Below are 20842 nucleotides of genomic sequence, written 5' to 3'. Positions count from 1 at the left end.
GTCTACAATTTAATCTTAAATTGTAGATCCTAAACTGAAAATGATGTCTGTAGCTATCTGGATTAAAAAAAAAAAAGATTACCATTTTCAGAAAAGTAGATTGAGGTAAAAATTTAACATGCGATCCAAATGCAGGCTGCAGGGGGAAGTGTCAGAGGCCAACTCCTGACATTTCTTGAACTGACCAAAACACGCTGCTGTCCCCCAGGGCTTGTACCCTCAGTGTGCTGCTGGGTTGTCCCTCCCCTCTGTGAGGTGGAACTGCCTTTTGACAACAGACTTTGGAACCTCACATTCCCATGGAGCAACTCCGAGACAGGCTTGCCTGTGGAATTCCTCTAGAAAGTAGAGCAGCACGTGGAGTCTCAGAATGTCACATTAAGGTATTTTCCATAGAACTCTTTGTTCCAGACTCAACTCCTTTTCTTTTTCTATTGTTCAGGTATGGAATTTCTATCATTCAAAGCTGTCTTTTTGGGAATTTGTCTTCATTCCTCAGAAGTGCACTGTAAACCTCCCGTTATCTTCTTAGAAACCAGCCTTAGAGACTGAGGCTTAAGCTCCACTGGTTTGTTTAATGCTTCGAGGCTGGTACCATCTTGCGAAGTACTAAGCTCTTTTAAAGACTCCCCAGGGGGCTTCCCTGTGGCGCAGTGGTTGAGAGTCCGCCTGCCGATGCAGGGGATGCGGGTTCGTGCCCCGGTCTGGGAGGATCCCACATGCCGCGGAGCGGCTGGGCCCGTGAGCCATGGCTGCTGAGCCTGTGCGTCCGGAGCCTGTGCTCCGCAACGGGAGAGGCCACAACAGTGAGAGGCCCGCGTACCGAAAAAAAAAAAAAAAAGACTCCCCAGGCGGGGCAGATGCCCAAGCCCACACCCTGTAACGGGAGGGCCAGAATGATGAGCCCTATCCCATACGGGTAGGGGGGACAGGTGGTTGCTCAGTAGGGTGGGGGGTGGAAGTTCTCCACAGCGGACAACCAGTTCTCCTCCCTACTAAGTATTGTATTTTGACCTAATTCCCAGAAAGTATGCTATGTAGAAAGAAGTTTGCCTGCCTTTAGAGCTAAGTCTGCTGCTGTTCCCACAGGGATGCTATAATTACATACACACATTTGAGCACCCCATGCTAACTGACCCTCTTCCTTGTGTTAGTGCTGGGTGAAACGGCAGCACTGCCGTGTAGATACAACTTAAGCAGGCTGTTTACTCTTAAGTACGCTATCAGTTCCCAGGTGGTACATCCCTGACATGTGAGCTTCAGGTATACACGGCCACCAGGTGGCTAGAAGGATAGGAACTCTTCTTTGCTGGTGCTTTGTGAGGTGCAGGGCAATAGGTAAAAGGGAAGAGGGAGCCTGAATTCTAGCCCTGTCTCTGCATCTTCTTGGGCAAGTCATTTTACTTCTTTGCTCTCAGTTTTCTCATCTGTAAAATGGCCCTAGTATCATCTGTTTTATTAGCCCTGAAAAGAGGGTGTATGTGAAATTATTAATCTATAATTTAGGATATAATCATTATCATCTTCATCATCATTGTTGGCAGGCTAGATTGAGGACAGCCTTAAATGTTAGATAGAGGGCAGTAGGCAGTGATTCTCAGTCCAAACGTCCTCCCATTGGGCAGCTCAGTACAGCAGTCACTAGCAGGACTCTAGCCAGATGGCCTGGGTTCCAATCCCAGCACTGCCATTTATCAGCCGAGTGGCCCTGTGGAAGTTAAATGAACCTCTCTCTGCATCAATTCCTCCTCTCTACATTGGGGATAATAGTAGCACCTACGTCACAAGGTTTTTGTGAGAATTTAGAGCTAATTTACAAGTAAAGTTTAGACACATAGTAAATGCCATATAAATATTTGCTATTACTTTTCTATGTATTCTGAATTCAATTAACATGATTATATAAAGCATGGGTTATTTTCAGCAAGTTTTAAATTCTGAGATAAAGAACCTTGCCATTCAAAATCTTTCCTGAGGGACTTCCCTGGCAGTCCAGTGGATAAGACTTTGCCTTCCAATGCAGGGGGCGTGGGTTCAATCCCTGGTCTGGGAGTTAAGATCCTACAAGCCTCGTGACCAAAAAACCAAAACATAAAACAGAAGCAGTATTGTAACAAATTCAATAAAGACTTTAAAAATGGTCCACATCAAAAAAACCCAAAAAAACAAAAACCAAAGTCTTTCCTGAATGCTTCTTTTCCACTCTCATCTGCTGTATGCTTGGGATTTGAGAAAAAATAAATTTGTTAGGGAAGTAAATCATCTGCCAAAATAAAAGAAGCCAATAGCCACTCTCTCTAGTTTTTCCCTTGTGAATACAGACTTTATAACATGGGAATTCGAAAAAGGTGGCAGCTTATTTCTTTTTTAAGCCTTTGTCAGGCAAAAAGAAAATAAGACTAAGGACAGTGGTAATGAATTCGAGGGACTCCAGGCAGCCTTTCATGGAGAAGGATCCTGTGCCCTGCACTTTCCAGGGCCTCCGGAACCTTCCAGGGTCAGTCTTGGGACAGGAAGCCTGGCTGTTGCCTGCCCCAGGACCACGGCTCCTGGGAGGCCCTGCTGGGGGGAGCTTCTTGTTCCACTTCCCCTCAGCTGTGGTCCACTTGTCCCGAGAGACCCTCTGGTGTTCTCCCTCCTGGGCTCAACCCTTATTTCTCCTACAAGGAGGCACGCTGGTGCCAACCAAGGCTGCCCCGGAGTTGAGGAGGACACTTCTGCTAGAGGAGAGACTCTGCAGGTGGAAAAAGTCATCTGGACAGTATTATGCCAATCACCGCCAGCAACAAGATGGAATTTCTCTGCAACTCCACCTACATCATCTGTACATTTCTATTTATCCCGTGGCCAAGTTCCCTTGGTGCTCCTTGGATGCCTTCTTTGATCTGCTCTGGGAGCATAAACAAGCTCTTAGAGGAGAGTACAAATCCCTAGAGAGGTGCCTGTGGAGGTCACCTGGGCCACCCTTGGCAAGAGCCATTGCACAGCACGTGGGCACGTCATTCATTCCACAGTCCTTGTGAATGGCGCACCCTGGAGTTGTGCGATCAGGCACCTCAGCCTCTGGGAGGACAGCAGTCAGCGGGCAGGATCTGTTCCTTTTTTTTTTTTTTTAAATCTAAAAAGTAGAAGTGCAGTTCAAGTCTCTTATCTGTCAGCTCTAGTTCCATGCCTCCCTAAAGGGGTTTGGAGGACCCCTCCCTGGTTCTGCACTCCCATAGCCCACTCCCCGCAGCCAACCAGTTTGAAGTGGTAGACTCCTACAAGAGGGGAAGGGAGGGGTGAGGGGAACACAAGAAAGAAGAAAGAGAAAAGCATTTAAAAAAATAGGCTAGGGGCTTCCCTGGTGGTGCAGTGGTTAAGAGTCCGCCGGCCCATGCAGGGGACACAGGTTCGAGCCCTGGTATGGGAAGATCCCACACGCCGCAGAGCAACTAAGCCTATGTGCCACAACTACTGAGCCTGCGCTCTAGAGCCTGCGAGCCACAACTACTGAGGCTGCGTGCCACAACTACTGAAGCCCACACACCTAGAGCCTGTGCTCCGCAACAAGAGAAGCCACCACAATGAGAAGCCCGCGCACTGCAACGAAGAGTAGTCCCCACTCGCCACAACTAGAGAAAGCCCGCGCGCAGCAACGAAGACCCAACGTAGCCAAAAATAAACAAATAAATTAATTAGTTAATTAGAAAAAAATAGGCTAGGAGTGTCAAAGAAGAAGAGGGAAGGGAAGGTAAGAGCAGGTGGTGCCTGAAAGTGCATAGCTGCATCCAGGACAACCTGCTAGCTTGTCCTCTGTCCTGTACCCCACTGTGTCATTGGGCACTCTGGTGAAAGGTAGTACAAATAAAACACATCTCCAATCAAGACAGAACCTCAGCTATCCTACAACTTCACATCTGTGAAATAATGACTATGCAACAAAATTAACGTTTTGTGTATTCTGACTCTATCTCCCCTGCCTTGCTCTAATGAATGAGGAAGCAGCTCAAAGCATGGGACTGAGAAGCAAAAGGGACAGCCAGGGAGGTGGGGTGACCAGTCCTGGAAAAACCAAGACTAAGTCTGGGTGTCAGGAGAACTTCAGTGGTCCTCTGGGCTCAGCTCTCTGTGCAGGAGGCCCCAGCACACGATGACTGAGATGCGGTCATCCAGCTACCATGTAACATTGCCAGCCACAGGGAGCTCACTACCTCACAAGGCAACCTGACCTATTTCTGTGAGGCTCAAATTATTAGAAATTTGTTCCTTATATTGTGTGGCCTTATAATGTCCAAACCTGGGTCTTAGCTTTGCCCTCTGAAGTCACCCAGAGTAAGTATAAATGATCACTTCCTAAGAGAATTTTTCTAGTATTTGAATATGATAGTGAATTTTCTCATAACTTCTCTCTTTCAGAACACACATGCTCTGTTCTTCTGGTTTTGGACCTTTACGTGTAATGGGCAAGAATTCCAAGAACAGGTTTAAACAACCTGACCAAAGATGGCAGTTTGCTGGTCCTTACCGATTGAGGAAAGCATTTCCAAAGCGACTGAGCTTTCGAAATGGCTTTTTGGGGTCCACGACTAAAGCGTTCCCTGGGGTGCTGCCCTCAGTCTCCCCATACATCACGGCGATGAAGGAGTCGGTGGTGGGCTCTGGACCAATCCTCATGCCTGGGAAATCTTGCTCCAGTAAGTATCTGGGAGAGGGACAAAGAAAAGAAAAGACACTTAGCATGTGGTCACAAAGCAAGAGGCCAGAAAGCTTCCTGGGGCTACCAAGTTGTAACATAATCATTTGAAAACCTAGAATATAACCCCCAAGAAAAAGAGAATGATTGGCATTGTACTCTTTTGCTAATAATGAATTTTCAAAGCTTAGAATCTACAGACCTATTTTTCCCCCAGTGTAAGGAGCCTAGTGAAAGAGGCAGACATCTTGCAGACCTGCTGGGCCTTCTCAAAGTGGACCTTAGCTCAGCACAGCCATTCCCGGTCACGGTTCCATTGGCACAATAGATACGACCCCAGAGAAGAGTATTCAGCCAGCTCCTATGCATCCTGGAAGACCCTGCTCAGGCCCACCTCCTTTAGGGAAGCATCCCCATCCCTCTAGCATACTGGGGACACCTGCTCTGTGGGCCCCAGGCACCCTGCACCTGTGGCCATCGTGGTGTTCACCGTGGGTGCTGCACTTCTCTGTTTGTGGGCCTTGAAGGCAGGCCCATATCTATGGCCAGATGTATATTCCCAGGACCCAGCACTATGCCTGCCCACAAAGGGCACCCAATGTAGTGAATGAAATGATGAACCATCTCCTTCCTGATCACTGGCAGTCAGTGTGGCCCCAAAAGCCTCCCTTGAGCATTTTACAGCTCCCTTGGGATCCTGGAAGTCGTGGCCATGGAAGATGATTGCCAAAGAATTAAGCAGCAACGGAGACTGCTAAGGGGAGGGCTTGGATTAGATATCACCAGGGCCATCCCTAGCTTTCTGTGCAAATTGGAAAAAGATGCCCCTTCCTCTAGGCAGACCCAGCCCTGTGCCAGGGCTCACAGCTTAGTGAGCAGGACTCTTGCTGGATTTTTACCCCCATGTGTCCCGTTGCCCAGGTGCCCTCATGTAGTTTAACCTGCATACAGTGGCCCTAGCAGATGTCACTGAGGATGTTCATCCAGGGGGCTGAAGAGACCAAATGATGTGCTACAGAGCATAGGACTGGCTCAGTGGCATGGCTGGCGTGGGGCAAGGGAGCCAGAGGTAGAGCTATGGGGAAAGTCTGTTCTCTGTGGGAAATGGCTGTGTCCTAACATAGCTCCCCCCTACCTCCACCAGCACATCATTCAGCTGAAGCCACTCAGAGCCCCTCCCTTCCTCCCCACCAAGATTTCCTTTCCAGGATGTAGGGACACACTTAGGTATATGTATGCCTATATGGATGGAATGGGATGGGGGATGCAAAGACAACTCCCTCCTTCCTTTGCGACCAAGGGGAACATAAGGAGGGAGTATTTTGGAATACTTTTCACTGATCACCAAGCAACAGGTGGAAACGCAACACCTTCAGAGGACACTTGGCAGGGACAGTGAATGGCAACTGGGGGTGGCGGTGGTGGAAGAGAATGCCTGTTTGAGGTGACAGAGCCTTGTCCCAGCCCTGCCAGGGAGATGATCCTTCACCCTGGGAGGAGGCTCAGGGCAGAAACATGCACAACTTTCTACAACTCCCCATTCCTGCAGCTTACAGTCTGTTTGGTCCTAAACCATTTCTTTTGTTTCTAAAATGTCTTGACTGATCAAATTGAAGCCCAGAACCTAAGATTTTATTTCCAGGGTTAGAGGGAAAGAACGAACTACCAACCATCCAACACCATTTTGCCATTTTTCTAAGAATAAGAAGTTAAGCCACCCTTTAGACTCATTTTTTCTCTGTAAATAAAACGGAAATTGTTTAGCACTCTTAGCAGGCTGTACTCTAAACGTTTGATCTTTTTTTTTTTAAATCTAAAGTTTCTACATTTCTATGAACTTGTAGAGCACCAGAATAGACACAGCATTTAAATATGTCCCTTAAATTTAGAGTAAATGTGAAAAAAATCAGATAACAGCACCCAGCATTCACCAAGTACAGTCGACCCTTGAACAACATGGGTTTGAACTGCACAGGTCCACTTACATGTGGATTTTTTTTGGTAGTAAATACTACAGTACTACATGGTCCACAGGTGGTTGAATCTGTGGATGTGGAAGTACTGGGGATACAGAGGAAACGTGGGTATGGAGGGCTAACCATATGCTATATGTGGATTTTTGACTCCTCAGAGGGTTGGCACTCCTAACCTGTGTTGTTCAAGGGTCAACTGTTCTCACTATTTACCTGGTGTAGTACAATACTCTGGTGTAGTATACACTATCTACCTGGTGTATACTAACATTACCCCCATTTTATAGGTGGGAAAACTGAGGCACCAGAGAGGCTAAGCAACGTGCCCAAGGTCACACAGTAAGTGTTTCAGTGGAGATGGAATGCAGGCAGTCAGACTCTAGGTCTTGTGCTGCCTCCAGATACGTTTAAATCTGGGCTTCAGTTGGTAGTTTGTTCAGAGATGAGGAGCACAAGGGGAGTTTCAGGGTGCCTCCATAAGGCACTATGGCCCAATTATTTCCTCCAAAGTGAGGGAAAAGAGCTCTCCAAACCATCCTCCTGCATGGTCCCTGGGCTGCCCTAACAACAAGGGGCCAGCTCTCCCCATTCTCCCTGGAGAAAAGCTGGGGAGAGAAGATGCTATTTTTCAAAACCTATTCAAACTTAATTTTTAAAAAATCTCAAAACTTTTTCAGGCACCTAGTAGACAAGTAAATATTCTTAGGAGCAGAAAGGTTCATGTTTATAATCTCATGAAATTCCACACAAATCTTAGAAATACTGATAAAAGCTACAGTGAGAGCATCGCACATTTTGTGAAACTCCAGCACTTATAGAGCGTATGCAGAATGTGTGGATTTCACATACACATATGAATTTAGAAATTTAAGTTTTACAGCCACTCTGAGATCTTAAGTCTGAAACCATTCAACAGCAAAGATAGAAGTCAAGTCCAGATCACACCCATCCCACGTGCAGTTAGATTTCCACACCCCGTTGCCTGGATGAGGCAGTGCCAGGAGGCCTGTGGGAGACATGGAGGAGGGGGGACGACTGGGGAGAGGTGCCGATGTCAGCAGCCAATGTCACCAGGCTTCCTGCAGCGCACGACTCACAAAAAGGTTAGGTCCAACTGTTGGTTTGAAACCTGACAGGCACTTTCCCATAGAGTCAATGTTAACAGCAATGGCTGGCTTGCCAAGATAGCCAAAAAAGGGGCTTGTTGCTGGTCAAACTCATGAGTGGCCATGCAGGACTGGAAGCCTGGAGCTCCTTCCTCCTGGCCAGAGGCTTTTGCTTTTATACCAGGCTCAGCCCCATAGCCTTGGGGTCCCACATAGCATCCAGCTTCTGGGACTCCAAGTAGGACCTGTCAGATACATGAGTTAATACATGACACTCTCAGCTGATTGCCCAGAAGAGTCTTTACACTGGGGGATTGAGGGACTTGCCTGGCGGACCAGTGGTTAGGACTCAGCGCTTTCACTGCCAGGGCCCAGTTTCAGCCCCTGTTCGGGGAACTAAGATCCCACAAGCTGCATGGAGCAGCCAAAAAGACCCACCCCCCAAAAACGAAAAACAAATGCATTGCTACACTGGGGGACTGTGAAACTCAGATACACTTCAGTCACACCCCTGGGCAGGCAGGCATGTGTCACATGCGGTGAGGGAACTAAGAATAGCCAGGACACAAAGTATCTGATGTGAACAAAGTGAGAATGAAGAGATGAGGTTCCAACCCAGCAACCTTGAAAGGAAGAGTCTGAGTGGATCCTGAGGTGTGATGCACCGAAACGGGTTACCCACCCAGCCACATGCACGACACTGATCAACTGTGATACTATTTTTTTTTTTTTTTGGACACCTCAGAGGCTTTCCCAAAGCTACAAGTTCCAGAGACTTTGTGGTGTTATCTGCAGTAACAGGAATTCAAAGGAACAAGAGGCCATAGGAAGATTGCAGAAAAGACTCCCCTGCAGTCCAGAGTCGGCAAGCCCACTTCCTGTGCGTTGGGCTGGGTTTTGTCCCCGGCTCCACCTCACTCTCCTTTTCCTGTGTTCTCAGAGAGGGCTGCTAACTCCAGTGGCGACTGCTCCCAAGAGTCTCCAGCCAAGTCATCAATGAAAAAAGGGACAGACATATGGACTATAAGCAGCTGGACAGAGGGGGTGCTGGGACCTGACACTGCTTTGCCCCTGTCTGCTGAGGGCCACGGTTCAGTTGCATCCAAGTGGCTCCTGGCACCCTGGCTGCTGTGCTCAGCCCAGGTCAAGGAGCTGCTTTCATGCAAGGCTATATGTAGACAGCATCTTTCTTCTTCCATTGCTTAGGTTAGAAAATTTCTTTTTGACTTCATAGAAAAAAATTGTCATTTGTGATGGGACCTAATGAAACTTAAAAGCTTTTGCACAGCAAAGAAAACCATAAACAAGACGAAAAGACAACCCTCAGAATGGGAGAAAATATTTGCAAACGAAGCAACTGACAAAGGATTAATCTCCAAAACATACAAGCAGCTCATGCAGCTCAATATCAAAAAAACAAACAACCCAATCCAAAAATAGGCAGAAGACCTAGACATTTCTCCAAAGAAGATACACAGATTGCCCATAAACACATGAAAGGATGCTCAACATCACTAATCATTAGAGAAACGCAAATCAAAACCACAATGAGGTATCACCTCACACCAGTTAGAATGGCCATCATCAAAAAATCTACAAACAATAAATGTTGGAGAGGGTGTGGAGAAAAGGGAACCCTCTTGCATTGTTGGTGGGAATGTAAATTGATACAGCCACTATGGAGAACACTATGGAGGCTCCTTAAAAAACTAAAAATAGGGCTTCCCTGGTGGTGCAGTGGTTGAGAGTCTGCCTGCCGATGCAGGGGACACGGGTTCGTGTCCCGGTCCAGGAAGATCCCGCATGCCGTGGAGTGGCTGGGCCCGTGAGCCACGGCCGCTGAGCCTGCGCATCCAGAGCCTGTGCTCTGCAACGGGAGAGGCCACAACAGTGGGAGGCCCACGTACCGCAAAAAAAAAAAAAAAAAAACAACGAAAAATAGAACTACCATATGACCCAGCAATCCCACTACTGGGCATATACCCTGAGAAGACCATAATTCAGAAAGAGACATATACCACAGTGTTCACTGCAGCTCTATTTACAATAGCCAGGACATGGAAGCAACCTGAGTGTCCATCGACAGATGAATGGATAAAAAAGATGTGGCATATACATACAACGGAATATTACCCAGCCATAAAAAGAAATGAAATTGAGTTATTTGTAGTGAGGTGGATGGACTTAGAGTCTGTCATACAGAGTGAAGTAAGTCAGAAAGAGAAAAACAAATACCATATGCTAACACATATATATGGAATCTAAAAAAAAAAAAAAAGGTTCTGAAGAACCTAGGGGCAGGACAGGAATAAAGATGTAGATGTAGAGAATGGGGCTGAGGACATGGGGAGGTGGAAGGGTAAGCTGGGATGAAGTGAGAGAGTGGCATGGACATATATACACTACCAAATGTAAAATAGATAGCTAGTGGGAAGCAGCCGCATAGCACAGGGAGATCAGCTCAGTGCTTTGTGTCCACCTAGAGGGGTGGGATAGGGAGGGTGGGAGGGAGACGCAAGAGGGAGGAGATATGGGGGTATATGTATATGTATAGCTGATTCACTTTGTTATACAGCAGAAACTAACACACCATTGTAAAGCAATTATACTCCAATAAAGATGCTAAAAAAAAAATTGTCATTTGTGACAGGGGAAGAACAAAAATCTTCAAGACCATGAAAAGTCCCTCAACATACCCAAGCACCATCCTCTCAAAGACAAGCTTAAGAATAACTAAAAAACAAGCAAACAAACTAGAAGAGGCACATTACTCAATGATAGACATCCAAAATTCCAGCTGCAAACCTCGTCTCCCCTGGGTATTCACCCATGCATTCTGTCTGGGTTTTGTCTGTCACACTTGTGCTTGGAATAATGGAAAAGGCATTAATTATTTTAGTAATACACCTAACGTTTGAGAACTTGTTATGTACTAAAGTCTTTATATGAATAAACTTATTTCATCCTAAGTTCCTTATGGGGTAGGTACTATTTTTACCCCCCATTTTACAGATGAGAAAACAAAGGTTCAAATAGATTAAATCATTTATTAGAACCTAGGATTTCTATTAGTCCTGTGAGAGCACTACCTGCCTTAAATCAGAGGCTATCAACCTCCAACAGACATGTTTACAGGAATGGGTTTTGTGAATCATAACAAATATACAAATCTAAGACATTTTAGTTGGTATTCAATCATTAAGTAAGCACTCTAAAAAGCAATATGGCACATCTATCTGGGGTGTTTTATGAGCATTATTTTTTAAATTCTCAAGCCAGAAATGAGAGAACTGGTTTGTGTAATGCTAAATGAGATTTTAAAATATTTGTGCATACACTGGCATCTGTGCAGACAGTTTAGAGGTTTAATTCATTGCTGTGGTCTGGGACATTTTTTAAAAGAGCAGTTAACTCCAACGGTCATTTTGTTCCTTTGAGCATTACTAAGGTTTTAAACCATAGAGATGTGAAAAAAATATCTGAAGTATACAACTTTTGAGTTTAGCAAGAGAAACAGTTTTATTTCCTGATTTTTAAATCCAGGGCTATGAATTTAAATACATTTCAATTTATAATGTGTTGGAAGGTTTTACATAATGTATTTTTGACTGATAATACCTGACCCACCATTTCACTAGGAAAGGGACTGAAAAGAAAGTGTTAGTCTTTCAATTTTGATTTGTCCTAAATCTGGAAATGATGTTTTTAAAGCAGTTTCTTTTGTTTATCCTCATGTTTAATACCAAGAAATGGAAATGCCAGAAGAATCAAACATTTATTATTACAAAAGTCTTATAAAAATGGTCCAGAATATATAATTATTTCCTAGCAATGAGTACCACCACCACCACCACTACCACCACTGCTTGTAGACACCACCAAACAACAGATTATGAAGAAATACTAATAATAATGATAATAATCTTACAAACAACAGTTTATAAGGCATTTCACACATAGGCTAAAGCCTTTCCTTTACCTCCTTTCACCCTCCCTGTTGCTGGAGCAGGTATTTTTGTTCCTAGCTTATAGAAAACTGCGCTTATGACAAGTTAAGCAGCTTGCACACATTAATACAGGACAATGACTAATTTGAACATTTTGATATACTTCCATCCAGTCATTTTCTGCAGGTATAATTTTTTCTTTATAAAATTGGGATCAAAGCATTTAAACAATTTTGCAGCTAGACTTTTCACCATTAGTTTTTCCTCACACCATTAAAAATTATTTGAAAACATAAGTTTTAATGGCTGCATACTATTCTGAGGTGAGTATGCATCAATTTAGCCTGACATTTCCTTTCTGTTGGGCACTGAAATAGCTTCCCGTTTCTTGCTATTGAAAATAATGCTGATAGGGCTTCCCTGGTGGCGCAGTGGTTGAGAGTCCGCCTGCCGATGCAGGGGATGTGGGTTTGTGCCCCAGTCTGGGAAGATCCCACATGCCGCGGAGCAGCTGGGCCCGTGAGCCATGGCTACTGAGCCTGCGCATCTGGAGCCTGTGCTCCGCAACGGGAGAGGCCACAACAGTGAGAGGCCCGCGTACCGCAAAAAAATAAAATAAAATAAAATAAGTAAATAATGCTGAGAGAAAACAAACTTATGGTTACCAAAGGGGAAAGGGCAGGGGGGAGGGTAAATTGGGAGCCTGGGATTAACAGATACACACGACTACATATAAAATAGATAAACAAGGACCTACAGTACAGCACAGGGAACTATAGTCGATATCTTGTATTAACCTATAATGGAAAAGAATCTGGAAAAGAATTTTTATATATATATATATATATATATATATATATATCTGAATTACTTTGCTGTACACTAGAAACTAACACAACATTGTACATCAACTATACTTCAAATAAATAAATAATGCTGAGATAAATATCTCTGAGGAAACATCTACTTTAAAAAGTTTTTAGCTTATTTATTTATTTTTATTGAATTATAGTTGATTTACAACATTATATTAGTTTCAGGTGTGCAGCATAGTGATCTAGTATTTTTACATATTATATTCCATTAAAAGTTATTACAAGATTACTTTAAATATTTAATCTTCTTTGAGTTATTGAAAAACTAAGTCAGGCCAAGCTTCACTTCCAGTTTAAAACTCTATGTCGTCCTTAAGTGTGAAATCTAACTTTTCTTTTCATTTTTGTCTTCCCTTAGTTAAATCATTGACATATTATCACCAGGACTGTTTGTTCAGATGACATCATCCTTGTAACTGCTCTACATATTAAGGGAGTGGACCAAGAAAAACTGGAATGGCCTGTTGGACCAAGTATTTGGAATTTGCTGGGTAAAGCCTTTCACATCTCTATTTTTCCAGCTATGAGTGGAATTTAAACTACTTCAGGCTGGGATATGCTGAAGGCACAGTGCTGTCTAACCTATGTCATCATCTGGAGCTGCTCCTCTCCACATTCCACGCTGCTCTGGAAGGAGGGTGGAAGAAAGGGAAAGGAAGGAAAGGAGAACAAAGGGAGAGGAAGTTTACAGGAATCAAAAGCAGCATACTTCCGTGGGCAGGCCCCACACCTGCACACCTGCTATCAAGGGGAAATGGCCAGCACATGCTGAGGAAAGAGACAGCAAGCATCCAAACCAAAAACAGCCCTCGTGCAAAAATATATTAAACCCCCACAAACTATTCAGGGATGCTCCCTCATATAAATAGCCCTCCAAGACTACAGTAAGATAATTGTTTCTCCTAAACTCACAGAATAAGAGAAATAAAAGCAAAATGAAGAAGCAGAGGAACCACGCCCAGTTAAAAGACCAAGAGAATTCCCCTGAGAGAACAAACAATGAAACAGACCTCTTCAGTCTAATAGACACAGGGTTCAAAAAATGCATATGCAAAAAATGCAGATTACTATAAAAAGGAACTAGAAACTAAAAGGAGCCCAGAAAATTAATTTGCTGAGATGAAAGCTGAGCTAAAGGCACTCAATAGCAGAATGAATAATGCAGAAGAAAGGATAAGGATGCAGATATTCTATCTGGAAGACAGAATAATGGAAATTACCCAATCAAAACAGCAGACAAAAAGCAGAATTAAAAAAAAAAAGAAAGCAATACAAGAGACCTATGGGCTAATATAAAGTGGTTCAGTCTATGCATAATAGGGATTCCAGAAGGAGAAGAAAGAGAAAAGGGGATTGAAAATGTATTTGAAGAAATTATGGCTGAAAACTTCCCAAATCTAAAGAAGGAAACAGATATCCAGATATAGGAAGCACAGAGGGTCCCAAACAAGATGAACCCAAACAGATCTACACTAAGACATATTATAATAAAAATGGCAAAAATTAAAGATAAAGAGAGGATTCTAAAGGCAGCAAGAGAAAAACAAAGAGTTAATTACAAGGGAACACCCATATGGCTATCAGCTGATTTCTCTACAGAAACACTGCAGGCCAGAAGGGAGTGGCAAAACATATTCAAAGTCTTGAAAGGGAAAAATATGTGACCTAGAATACTCTACCCAGCAAGATTATCATTTAAAATAGGAGGAGAAATAAAGAATTTCTCAGACAAACAAAAACTAAAAGAATACAGCAATACTAAACCTATCCTAAAAGAAATATTGAAAGGTCTTCTCTAAATAGAAAAGGAGCAGGAAGATACAGGAAGGAGGAAATCACAACTGGAAAGTAAATCACTTAAATTAGCCAGTATACAGATCAAAAAGAAAAAAAAAACCTACTTGTGAAAGCGATGATAAACACAAAGAACATCAAAAGGATAAACATGAAGATGTAAAAAAGGACATCAAAATCATAAAATGTGGGGAAGGAGAGTAAGAAAATGCAGATTTTTTTTTTTTTTAAGAATGTGTTTGAGCCCATATGACTATCAGTCTAAAGCAAGCAGATATAGGAAGGGGTTAACATACTTGAAAACAGGGCAACTACAAATTAAAAACACACAATAGATTCACAAAAACCAAAAAGAAGAGACCACAACCATAAAATAAAAGGAAATAATCAAACCACAAAAAGAAAAACAAAAAGAAAGGAACAAAGAAGAAACAATCCACTGGAAAACAAGGTTTAAAACGGCAATAAGTATGTGTGTATCAATAACTACCTTAAATGTCAATGGACTGAATGCTCCAATCAAAAGACGTAACATGGCAGACTGGATTAAAAAAACAAGAGCCTACAATATGCTGCCTGTAAGAGACCCACCCTAGGGCAAAGGGCACACACAGATTGAAAGTGAGGGGATGGAAAAAGATATTTCATGCAAACAGAAATGACAAGAAAACAGGAGTTGCAATACTCATATCAGAAAACAAAGACTTTAAAACAAAGGTTATAAAGAAAGATAAAGAAGGGCACTATGTAATGATAAAAAGATAAATACAAGAAGAGGATTTTATACTCGTCAACACATATGCACGTAATATAGGAGCACCAGATACATAAAACAAATACTAACAGACATAAATTGATGGGAATACAGTAATAGTAGGAAACTTTAACACCTCACTCACATCAATGGACAGATCGTCTAGAAGAAAATCAATAAGGCAACAGAGATCCTAAATGATACAATAGAACAGTTAGACTTAATTGATATTTTCAGCACATTATGTCCCCAAAAAACAGAATACACATTCTTTTCAAGTGCACATGGAACATTCTCTAGGACTGGACACATACTAAGGCACAAAACTAACCTCAACGAATTTAAGAGTACAGAAATTATTTCAAGCATCTTCTCTGACCACAATGACATGAAACTAGGAATCAACCATGGGAAAAGAAATGAGAAAAAAACGACTTCATGGAGACTGAACAACATGTTACTAAAAAAAACAATGGGTCAAAGAAGAAATCAAAAAGGAAATTAAAAAAATACCTTGAGACAAATGACAATGAAAACACAGCCATACAAAATCTATGGGATACTGCAAAAGCAGTTCTTAAAGGGAAGTTCATAGTGATACAGGCCTTCCTCAAAAAAAAGAAAAATCTCAAATAAACAACCTAAACTACCACCTAAAAGAATTAGAAAAAGAACAAACAAAACCTAAAGTCAGCAGAAGGAAGGAAATAATAAAAATCAGGGAAGAAATAAATAAAATTGAGGTTTAAAAAACAATAGAAAAAGCCAATAAACCAAGAGCTTGTTCTTTGAAAGGGTAAACAAAATTGATAAACCTCTGGCCAGGCTCACCAAGAAAAGAGAGAGAACCCAAATAAACAAAATAAGAAATGAAAAAGGAGAAATCTTAACTGATACCGGAGAAATACAAAACACCATAAGAGAATACCATGCACAATTATATGCCAACAAACTTGACAACCTAGAAGAAATGGACAACTTTCTAGAAATATACAGCCCATCAAAAGTGAATCAAGAAGAAACAGATGACTTGAATACACTGATCACCAAAAGTAAAATCGAATCCATAATTTAAAAAAAGCTCCCTACAAACAAAAGTCCAAGAACAGGGACTTCCCTGGTGGCGCAGTGGCTAAGGATCCGCCTGCCAATACATGGGACATGGGTTCAAGCCCTGGTCCAGGAAGATCCCACGTGCCACAGAGCAACTAAGCCTGTGCGCCACAACTACTGGGCCTGTGCTCTAGAGCCCACGTGCCACAACTACTGAAGCCCATGTGCCTAGAGCCTATGCCCCACAACAAGAGAAGCCACCACAATGAGAAGCCCGCACACTGCAATGAAGAGTAGCCCCCACTTGCCACAACTATAGAAAGCCCGTGTGTAGCAACAAAGACCCAACACAGCCAAAAATAAATAAATAAATTTATATTAAAAAAAAAAAAGTCCAAGACCAGATAGCTTCGTGAGCGAATTCTACCAAATACACAAAGAACTTATATCGATTCTTTTTAAACTCTTCCAAAAGACTGAAGATGAGGGAACACTCTCAAAGACATTCTATGAAGCCACCATCACCGTGATACCAAAACCAAAGATAACACCAAAAAAGAAAATTACATGCCAATATCTTTGATGAATATAGATGCAAAAATTCTCAACAAAATATTAGCAAAACAAATCCAACAACACATAAAAAAGGTCATACACCACAACCAAGGTGGGATTCATCCCAAGTTCACAAGGATGGCTCAACATACACAAATCAATCAATGTGATACACCACATAAATAAAAGTCAAAAACCACATGATCATCTCAATAGATGCAGAAAAAGCATTTGACAAAATTCAACATCCATTCATGATAAAAACTCTCACCAAAGTGGGTAAAGAGGGAACACATCTCACATAATAAAAGCCATTTATGACAAACCCACAGCCAATATAACACTCAATCGTGAAAAGCCGAAAGTCTTCCCACTAACATCTGAAACAAGACAAGGATGCCCACCCTCACCACTTCTATTTGACATAGTATTGGAAGTCCTAGCCACAACAGTTAGACAAGAAAAAGAAATAAAAGGTATTCAAATTGGAAGGGAAGAGGTGAAATTGTCACTATATGCAGATGACATGATACTGTATATAGAAAACCCTAAGGACTCCACCCAAAAACTACTAGATCTAATAAATGAATTTAGCCAAGTAGCAGGATACAAGATTAACATTCAGAAATTGATTGTATTTCTTTACACTAACAATGAAATATCAGAAAGGGAATGTAAAAAAACAATACCTTTTAAAATCACACACACACACACACACACACAAAATACCTAGGAATAAACCTGACCAAGGAGGTGAAAGACTTATACACTGAGAACTATAAAACATTAATAAAGGAAATTAAAGAGGATTCAAAGAAATGGAAAGATACACAATGCTCTTGGATTGTAAGAATTAATATTGTTAAAATGGCTATGCTACCCAAAGGAATCTACAGATTTAATGCAATCCTTATCAAATTACCCATGACATTTTTCAAAAAACTAGAACAAATAATCAAAAAATTTATATGGAACCATATAAACCATATTGCCAAAGCAATCCTGGGGGGTGGGGGAACAAAGCAGGAGGCATAACTCTCCCAGACTTTAGACAATACTACAAAGCTACAATAAACAAAACAGTGTGGTGTTGGTACAAAAATAGACATACGGATCAATGGAACAGAATAGAGAGCCCAGAAATAAACCCACACACCTACAGTCAATTAATCTTCGAAAAAGGAGGCAAGAATATAAAACGGGAAAAAGTCTCTTCAGCAAGTGTTGCTGGGAAAGTTGGACAGCTGCTTGTAAATTTGATGAAGTTAGAACACAACCTCACAGCATGCACAAAAATAAACTCAAAATGGCTTATAGATTTAAACATAAGATATGACACCATAAAACTCCTAGAAGAGAGCATAGGCAAAACATTCTCTGACATAAATTGTACCAATGTTTTCTTAGGTCAGTCTCCCAAGGCAATAGAAGTAAAAACAAAAATAAACTAATGGGACCTAATCAAACTTACAAGCTTTTGCACAACAAAGGAAATCATTAAAACAAAAACAAAAACGAAAAGACAACCTAGGAATGGGAGAAAACATTTGCAAGTGATGTGACTGACAAGGGCTTAATCTCCAAAATACACAAACAGCTCATACAACTCAACAACAAAAAAAACACCCAACCCAAATGAAAGATAGACAGAAGACCTTAACAGACATTTCTCCAAAGTAAACATACAGATGGCCAATAGGCACATGAAAAGATGCTCAACATCACTAATTATTAGAGAAATGCAAATTAAAACTATGATGAGGTATCACCTCACAACAGTCAGAATGGCCATCATTAAAAAGTCTACAAATAACAAACGCTGGAGAGGGTATGGAGAAAAGGGAACCCTCCTATACTGTTGGTGGGAACGTAAGTTGGTACAGCCACTATGGAAAACGGTATGGCAGTTACTCAGAAAACTAAAAGTAGTATTACCATATGATCCAGCAATCCTACTCCTGGGCATATTCCTGGACAAAATCATAATTCAAAAAGATACATGCACCCCTATGTTAACAGCACCAATATTCACAATAGCCAAAACATGGAAACAACCTAAATGTCCACTGATAGATGAATGGATAAAGAAGATATGGTACATATATATAATGGAATACTACTAAGCCATAAAAAGAATGAAATAATGCCATTTGCAGCAACATGGATGCAACTAGACATTATTATACTAAGTGAAGTATGTCAGAAAGAGAAAGACAAATACCATATGATATCACTTATATGTGGAATCTAAAATATGGCACAAATGAACTTATCTACAAAACAGAAATAGACCTACAGACATAGAGACCAGACTTGTGGTTGCCAACGGGGCGGTCGGAGGGGGAGAGGGATGGACTGGGAGTTTGGGATTGGTAGATGCAAACTATTACATTTAGAATGGATAAACACCAAGGTCCTACTGTATAGCACAGGGAACTATAACCAACCTCCTGGGATAAACCAAAATGGAAAAGAATATATAGGATTATTCCATAAATAGGGTTAAAAAATAAAAAACCAAAAAAAGAATACTTTCAAAACAGATTTTACTTCCAAGTGGATAAAAGAGTTAAATATTTTTCAAAATCTATTTAAAAAAAGAAAATACAGGTGAATATTTTCTAAATCTTAGGATAAACAAGGATTTTCTAGGCATAAGAGAGATAAAAGACATCTTTTTTTTTTTTTTTTTTTTTTTTTTGTGGTACGCGGGCCTCTCACTGTTGTGGCCTCTCCCGTTGCGGAGCACAGGCTCCGGACACGCAGGCTCAGCGGCCATGGCTCACGGGCCCAGCCGCTCCACGGCATGTGGGATCTTCCCGGACCGGGGCACGAACCCGTGTCCCCTGCATCAGCAGGCGGACTCTCAACCACTGCGCCACCAGGGAAGCCCAAGACATCTTTTACGGAGGAATAAAATGCTAGATTTGACCACAAATGTTACGTATTTCTGCGCGTCAAAAATTATCATAAAAATTAAAAAGGCAAACCTCAAACTGGAAAAAAAACATAATAACTATGACAAAGGACTGACAGCCATTATTGAGTAAAATATTTAAATATCTGCAAAATAAAGACTAATACTCCAAATGAAAATTGGTCCAAGTTCATATACAATTCACAAAAAAATATAGATGTTGGCTATATATTTTATGAGTTCAGCTTCACTAGTTAAAAAAAAAAAGAAACTTTTTCCTATCATATTTATTCATTTTTAATAGTAATACTTAGTTTTATCAATGGCTTAATGAAATAATAATCCTTATATTAGACTCCCTAATGGGAGTCTAATTTGAAATAACTTTTCTGAATAGGAATATATATACACACACATACACTCCTTTGTGTGTGTGTATATATATATATATAATATATACAGCATATATATATATATATATACACACACACACACAAACACGTACATTTGTCAAGAGTATATATAGGGACTTCCCTGGTGGCGCAGTGGTTAAGAATCCGCCTGCCAATGCAGGGGTCACGGATTCAAGCCCTGGTCTGGGAAGATCCCACATGCTGCAGAGGACCTAAGCCCATGTGCCACAACAACTGAACCTACACTCTAGGCCCGCAAGCCACAACTACTGAGCTTGTGCACAACTACTGAAGCCTGCGTGCCTAGAGCCCGTGCTCCACAAGAGAAGCCACCACAATGAGAAGCCCTTGCACTGCAATGAAAAGTAGCCCCTGCTCACTGCAACTAGAGAAAGCCTGTGTGCCGCAATGAAGACCCAATGCAGCCAAAAATAAATAAATTAATTAAATAAATTAATATAAAAATAGAGTATAGATAAACTTGAAAAATATTCATAACTTTTGATGCAGTAATTCATGCTCAGACTGCTACTCTAAGAAAAAAGCTAGATATACTAAGATTTATAGCCAAGAATATTCATTGCAATATTAGGCATAACAGCATAAAATTAAAAACAATGTTCCTATAGAAATCACTTGTATTTCTTTACAATAGTAATGAAGTATCAGAAAGGGAATGTAAAAAAAAATACCTTTCAAAATCATGCCCCCCAAAATAAAATACTTAGAAATAACCCGGACCAAGGAGGTGAAAGACATCTGCTGAGAACTATAAAACGT

The 20842-nt window shown here is 41.5% G+C and overlaps 1 protein-coding gene across 1 annotated transcript in view; it reads right to left on the bottom strand.

The window, feature by feature from the left end:
• The window catches only part of EHD4 (EH domain containing 4), a gene marked incomplete at both ends in the record, with an annotated part of 87772 nt that overhangs the window by 51025 nt on the left and 15905 nt on the right, over positions 1–20842 (bottom strand). Inside the window, one exon of the mRNA XM_079699872.1 lies at positions 4508–4684. Coding sequence (XP_079555998.1) covers positions 4508–4684 — 177 coding nt within the window. The remainder of the gene's footprint in view (positions 1–4507; positions 4685–20842) is intronic.

This window comes from Hyperoodon ampullatus (genome assembly GCF_949752795.1).
Source record: "Hyperoodon ampullatus genome assembly, chromosome: 3".
In the NCBI taxonomy this organism is placed as follows: Eukaryota; Metazoa; Chordata; class Mammalia; order Artiodactyla; family Ziphiidae; genus Hyperoodon; species Hyperoodon ampullatus.
The sequence above is the reverse complement of the archived record's forward strand: the minus strand, read 5'-3'. Positions and strand labels throughout refer to the sequence as shown.